The following is a 7,095-nucleotide window of genomic DNA, read 5'->3' on the forward strand; positions in this document are numbered from 1 at the left end:
TCAGAGGGTCGGTCTGGGTCCAAGCCTCTGACACAGCAACTCCAACAGCCACTGGGGAACGCGCTGTGCGGCATGTCACAACCATACCTGAGGAAACCTACACCACAGGGAACAGAAACGAAGGTTCCTTCGCGCGCACTTCTGCGCGAACTGCTGCGCAAACTGCTGCGTCTGTTCGCTGCCTCTGTTAGCTGCGCTCAGTACTCCCTCACTCTGCCTCCTGTGGAAAGCAGTTGACATAAGAAAATGCACATACTTCGGTTCAGTGGTGGGACGGTCCAGACTCTGGGGGAGTTTCTGAACTCTTCGTATAATCACACAGGAAGTCCACAAATCCCCATGTCAGAGTCCAGTACTCTCTGACCGTGTTCTTTTAGATATCCCACACATGGAGAGTGTAATGTTTAATATAAAAGTTTACTTTGAAGGTATTTTGATGTTACATGAAAGTTTTGATTTAGCAAAGTGATACAGCAATATACTAAAATCACAATACAGGTGTATATACTTAGTAAAATATAGTAATTGCAATATACAGTTCAATCACAATACCAATGTGATTCCCATGACCGGTCTCTGTAATATGTTCACTGTCATGATGCTGGGCATCCCCAGTCTCCAGGAAGGGATATGTGAGTTGAAGCCAGTTCAAGCCCCTTGCTCTCTTTGAAATTCCTTTGGTAGTTGTTCAGGTTTTATACTCTATGCTGGGCTGAGCCACATATACACTTTCCCCCATGCTGGTCTGGCTATCTCAAGGAGAAACATTTACACTGGTTGATCCACTCAACAGATACAGCTGTTTATCTAAAACAAAGATCAACCTCTGGTCCCCTTTGTGTTGAGATAAAGTCAGTTCTCTGTGCAACAGCTGTGGTTAATGTGTAACATCCTACATTATTCCTGAGCTTCATGGGCACCTCACCCTTGCCCATCTCCTCTGAGCCTTCCTCCATTGTAGGGGTTTATTGGTCAGTCACACCTCAAGGTCACAGAGGCTCTGCCGGGGATGATGCCAGGTAGAATGTAGGATGTTTGCTGAGACCTTGTGCCCAGATTGCTTACAATTTTGGTCATGTTTACTTCAAGGTATATGGTGATGTGTTTGGATATGATTCTCTCCTGAGGAGGTCTCACAGGTACTGTGTGGTGGTAGACATCAGCCCAAGAGCACTGACCATGCTTTGCTGTCATGTAAGGCTTCTGAAGCACAGCCCAGAAGGATGGTAGCTGAGTGGAATCCTCTTGAGTGTCCTGAACTGGCTTTTCTAAATTACATTTGGTAATAATATGTGTCATGATGAACATGCTGACTTGCCTTCACTTCCCGTTTCCAACCTTCCCCACTCCAAACATGCCTCTCCCTATCCCGCTCCTCCCATGTCCCTTCCTGCTCCATACATCAAGTTCTGACCTGGCTGGCTCAGATCCCTACCTGTTCCTAACAAGCCATATGGCTCTGGTCCTATTCTTTTCCTAACACTGAAGTGCCTGTGAAACTACTACAATATCACATGAGTACTTGCAGAATATCCTCTGGCTATATTAACAGAAATGTCTTAACAGAAATCTTGATCCATCTCTTATCCCTCTCATTCCTGCAGACTGACTCAGAGTACCACAAGAGTGCTGCAAACATCTGTGGGACAAATACATCTATTTTGTGAGGGCAAACAGAATTACTATTTCAGTGGCCTCATTCAGGTGCTGTATAGATTGGACAGTTAAAATTTGAGCATGACTAAATAAAATGTTTTTACAGATGGTGATGACAGGATTTAGAGAACTGGGAAATGGGGACTAGCACAGAGGGCTTGGTCAGAGTGAGATGCTCAGGCAGAGAAGGAGGTTCTGAGTGTTAGTGAGAGATGTCTGAGATGGCAGTGGATCTTTCTACATCTGAGTGTATCTGCCTACCAGATGTAGATCCAAAATGTCTGACAGGAGAGTCTAGGGCAAGAAGTATCAATGACAAACACCTAGATACCTGAAGCATCAGTAGCTGTCTAAGTTAAGGCAGATAAATCCCTGCTAGGCTGACAGAGTCTCTATTGAGAACCAGCAGAAATTAGCCAACAAATACTCCAGGTCATTAGCGATTACTTCATTCCATATCATTCAGCAGAAAAGGGAGTGCCACTGCACCATGTCTGATGGGCACTGATGCACAATTAATCCTTCCAGCCCGTGATCCCTATATAGTCACTGGCCCAGCTGGCAATCCACCAAACTGTGAGGACTGGCTGATTAACGGTAATCTTTGAAGACAGGAACAAACAATAACTACATAGATCTGACAAACAGGCAGAACTTGATGCTTCATGCCTAAAGCTGATAGGATGACTAAATAAAAGAACCGGTGGCATGAACCTGATTAATTAAAAAATAATTATCAAACGGAGACTAACAATAAGTAAAAAGTGGCAAGTGCTTAACGGTTTACTGACAAATGGCATTAGAGAAAGAAAACCTACTGAGATGAAGAACTCATAACTTCTGGAATGCAGTTAATAAACAGGCTGCTGGCAAGACAGAAGGTTATTAACTAGCAATTTAATTATGTACCAGGCAATAACAGATGGCAATTAGTGACTCCTAGTTAACAAACATGAAAATGATCTGATGCCAATGCTGATTACAGAATGGTGACCTTCTCCTGGAACAAGGCAGGTAGAACAGAGAAGGATGTATTTTCCATCCTCAGAGTTTTGGGTTTGCGCCCAGGTCTGTGTGCTCCCATCAGAAAACCTCAGAATGGAGTAACAACATTAAAAAGCATGCTCTTTGAGCTCCGTTTGGCTTTATCCTTGACTTGACCCATTTCTTAGCACTTTCCCAGATGCAGATGCAGCACACCCTGGAAGTGCATATTTACATAGTAAGCAAACTCTTGGGGCATGAGGTGTACCCTGGGCTTGGGAAGCTGGTTATCATAGTAATGATGGGGAAGGGGATGGCCATCAGGATGCAAAGAGAATGGCCAGAAGCCATAGAGTGTAATATGTTGGCACAACTCCAGGGCAGCATTCACTAGCATGAAACCTGAGGAGAGGCGAGGGGTATGAAAACCACGTTCATGCCAGTACCTGCTCAGAGCACTCAGATACTGAGGGTGGAAAAAGAAGACAGGTGAGCGGGAGCCAGAGTCCTGCAAGGCATAGAGCGCTCGGTAAGAAGCTTCATTCTGGCCAGGATAGGAGAAAGCTGGAATAAGAAACCACGTCTCTCCATAAAAAGCTGCTGCCTTCACAAATGGCAGGCGCCGACCAGTCAGACCATGAAACCTGTGGAGCAAGAAACATGGGACCATCACCTTTTGCCAGCCGCATCCCCTTCCCTCCCGCCCTTCTCAAGCCACTCTGCCCTGGAACAGCCCAACATCGGTCCTAGTTTTCACCTCTGTTTTCCCCTTCTCTGCACCTCAGTACTGATCTGAGTTTGAGCTCCTTGCACAGAGTTACCACAGACCAGAGGAGGTGCCTGAAAATACTCAGAAGTTTTGCTAGTCTGTTAAAAGGCTGGGAAAATGTTTTCAAAATTAAAGCCTTAGTGGCACTACAGCTCTCAATTCATTGACACTGATGTCTCATAACGGTGGAGCAGAGGACCAGGAGAGCGCCTGAGAGAGAATTCATGCCATCTGACTTTAGGCATCTACTAGATAGACATCTACATCTGGGCTAATTGTCTAAATGTCTCCTGTAATCAGTGAAGAGAAACATGCACTGCCGGAGCAGAATTCATTTGCCTTGTTTTAGATGTCTCCTTTAGGACATGGAGAACCTATTTTCTCCACTGAACATAAAGAGTATTTATGCAGCTAGGACCAAGGTGAGAAAAATAGTTCCCATCAGTGCTCATCCTGGCAGTGCAGAATACTTCTGAGCCTCTCTGCCTGTCCTGATGTCACTCGTATGAGCATCAGTTCTGTGGAAGAAGTGGAAATGGTATTAATCTCTAGTGGTGAGATAAAACAGACAACCAGCAGTAGTCTTGTCTTGAACAAACTCTGCCCCAAACAACTCCAAAACTTGCATTATTCCCCTCTACATATCTGCGCAGAGGGGAGCATCTCATGGCAGTAGATGTCAGTAACTTTTTGGACAGGTCTCATACAGTAGCAAAGGCCTGTATGTTTTATGGGGACCCAGAGCACGGACAAAACACAATGTCTCTCCAAGAACACAGTATGAGCAGTTCAAGGAGGAGAAAGTTAGGATGGCCTTCCTCCATCTTTGTTTCTACACCGATTACCGTTCCTGAAGGATACTGGGGTTCACGGTGACTATGCTTGACTTTCTGCCCACATCCTCAGGAAAGTCCGTGGAAGGCAGGTTAAACCTGTTTGGGAATCATGAGCAAAGGAAGTCCATGAGGAGAGATAATAATGCTCCATAACATCCCTAGAGCTTACCTGTCCCCAAGTGACACTACCCAGTCCAGATATACCCCACCATTCACCCTGTTCCTCAACTTCAGTCCCTTTCAGAATCTTTCTATGTCTCTGTTTTCTTTGCCTTCATCCTATTCCCATGAAAGGCCCCTCTTCCTCCTGTTGCCCTACCTCTTTCCTGGGCAGGCTGGCAGCAATTACCTGATTACAAACTGGTGCCCGTCAATTTCAGAGCCACAGCTACTGTTAAGGAGGATTCCTCCATTTCCCACCACTGCACAGGTTTTGTAGAAAGGGTCCTGAAAGGGGGATTCCTATAAAGAACGGCATGTAGAAAGTGACTCACCCTTAGAGAATTACAATAAAGACCCACCCCAGATCCTGTACCTGGACAAATTCCAGATTGTTCAAAAGAAAAGCAGACAGACCGAGAGTCTGTATCCCTGTAGCAGGGCACTCCTACCTCCGGCAGGATCTCCAGCAAGCCACTGCTGACTTTCAAGCTCTTTGAGCGGTCCCCATCATAGACAATCTTGGTCCCCAATGGTGTGTTGACTCGCGTCAAAACCAGCCATGCTGAGGCATTGCAACAGTGCCCCAGCTCTGCCCTGCAAGAGGGAGAGAGTGGAAGACAGTGAGCAGAAGTCTGGAGATGGGATGAAGGAGACAAATAGAATTAGGGAAAAAGAACAAAGTGACGGATGAGAGTGAGGAGAGAGGGCTAGTGAAGGAAACAAAAGTAAGGTAAAGGGATTAGGTGAGCAAGACATCATAGTGGAAAAGTGAGGGAAGTTTGGGGAAGCACCGGGAACACAAAGAAAGCAGTGTGTCAAGTTAGAACAATCCTCGACATGCACCTCTCAATCCATCCATCTCTCCACCCATCCTTCATTTTCTTCCTACACATGCACACACCTTTCCAGACACTTTCTGTTTGTTCTCCTCTCTTCAGCCTGGCCACTACTCCAAAGCCATTCCTGCTTGCTTCAACCTCAACTTCATTCCCTCCACTCATGCGCATTTTAACCCCTCCCTGATACGCTCACAAATATGCAAGATTAAAGGGCAGCATAAGGGATGATGGTGGGAGCAGGTGCTGTGCCAGGATGGTGAGTGTGGAGGTGCCGGCATGGCCCATCCTTACCAAATGACAAGGAGAACAACACCTGTTTAGATAAGAGTGTGAGTGTAAATGGTGTGTGTGTGTGTGTGTGTGTGCGCGCGCGCGTGCATGTGTGTGTGTGCGTGTCTGAGCATAAGTCCAATACACAAAACCCGGAAGGTGTTTGCCCAAAACTGATCTAGAACACCCACATGTCCTGTGAGGGGGAATGTGTCCATGTAAATCTGTGTGCGTGTGTGTGTGTGTGTGTGTGTGTGTGGTTGTGTGCAATTAACACTTCTTTGGATTAGTTAGAGTGTTTAAAAATTTGCAGGTGTATATTAACATTTTGCAAGCATCTAGTGTTGTGGTTTATCTGTCATATTACTGATATTGATCCTGAATGTATACTTTACCAATCATAGGTTAATTGCATGTCATTGATAAATTAATAAATTGCTTCAATCCTGATTTGATTTAAACTAGGTGAACTGAGTAGTTTTTCCTTAAGTCTGGTGGGCACTACCTGTACTGGGCCAAGGCACTAGCATTGAAATTCCAGCGGCAGCTCTGCATTAACTTCAGGTGTCTCAGGCTCCAGACTTCATTCACCCTAGGGCAGAAAGAGCTCATGAGCAACTAGAACCCTTTCATGATGACTCACTGCAAATAAGCTACTCTCTATTGCATTCCCTTCCCACCCCCCTGAACCTTCATTCAGGCTCCTGAGGGGGCCACTTTAGCTTGTTGCCTCTGCCACTGCCCAACATGCTTGTCACCATGACTCTCACCTCTTCAGAAAAGATTCTGTTAGGTTGCTCAACAGTACTTGACATGCTTCTGCTTCTGGGACCTTGATGTCAGGTCTGTGACAGAAAACAAGGGGTTAAACTCAGCCAGAATACCATGGCCCCCTGCAGCTCTCCTCTACCTCTCTACCCCAACAATCCCGTCCTCTCAGTCTCTCCTCTTGGCCATCCTGCATCCCCTGCCTGCAGCCACTCACAACCTGAGAAACCCACTTGAAACTAGCACCATTACATCCTTTCCTTACACCATCTCCTGGCCTTCCATATCAATTCCTCTCCTAGAGACCTCCTGGAGCTATCCTCAGTGTTTCCACTTCCTTCCCAGTCCTGAGGGTACACAGTTCCTCCACCCTGTCCTTCACTTGCCTGCCATCACTCCACACCAGAAAGAACACGGAGAAAAGTGAGACTGCAGCCACAGCCAGCAACCTGACCCACAGCTTGTGCATCTTCAGCAGCCCTGGATTCACATACTCCTCCATGCTGATGCTGTTTGGCATTTTGGAGAACCCTTGAGAGAGAAGAGTGAATGAGGAAAGTCTACACCCAAGCTGATCAATGTAATCTCCTAAACCGGGGCATTTCTGGCACTGCTCTGCTGCTTCTATGCCTGTCCTCACTGAAAGTTTGGCTTAGCTTTCTGCAAAGCAATATCCAAGACAAGAGACAGTAGGAAACTTGTTTCCCCGGACTAGCTGAAATATGGCTTGGGGTTATCAGTGGATCCCACCAGACCCTTTTGGAAGGCATCATGGGCCAATACTAATCTATAGCAAACCCTCTCCTCTAAA

The 7,095-nt window shown here is 46.2% G+C and overlaps 1 protein-coding gene across 1 annotated transcript; it reads right to left on the reverse strand.

Annotated features, from left to right (window-relative positions):
* Nucleotides 1-2,824: 2,824 nt before the first annotated feature.
* On the reverse strand, nucleotides 2,825-6,804 carry LOC112965221 (alpha-2,8-sialyltransferase 8E-like). Its single transcript, XM_026064029.1, has 7 exons — nucleotides 6,671-6,804; nucleotides 6,287-6,361; nucleotides 6,022-6,108; nucleotides 4,857-5,001; nucleotides 4,595-4,707; nucleotides 4,255-4,341; nucleotides 2,825-3,284 (listed from the first exon to the last, which is right to left on the reverse strand). The coding sequence occupies exons 1-7, from the start codon at nucleotides 6,802-6,804 to the stop codon at nucleotides 2,825-2,827; spliced, it is 1,101 nt and encodes a 366-aa protein (XP_025919814.1).
* Nucleotides 6,805-7,095: the final 291 nt, after the last annotated feature.

The sequence above is a fragment of the Apteryx rowi genome, unplaced genomic scaffold (assembly GCF_003343035.1).
Source record: "Apteryx rowi isolate R43461 unplaced genomic scaffold, aptRow1 scaffold_2063, whole genome shotgun sequence".
Classification (NCBI taxonomy): domain Eukaryota; kingdom Metazoa; phylum Chordata; class Aves; order Apterygiformes; family Apterygidae; genus Apteryx; species Apteryx rowi.

Coding starts and splice junctions, on each gene's coding strand:
- LOC112965221 (XM_026064029.1), bottom strand. CDS start 6,804: ATGCCAAACAGCATCAGCATGGAGGAGTATGTGAATCCAGGGCTGCTG. Junction 6,362..6,670: donor CTGGTGTGGAGTGATGGCAG/GCAAGTGAAGGA, acceptor TTTCTGTCACAG/ACCTGACATCAAGGTCCCAG. Junction 5,002..6,021: donor AGTGCCTTGGCCCAGTACAG/GTAGTGCCCACC, acceptor TCCCTCTTGCAG/GGCAGAGCTGGGGCACTGTT.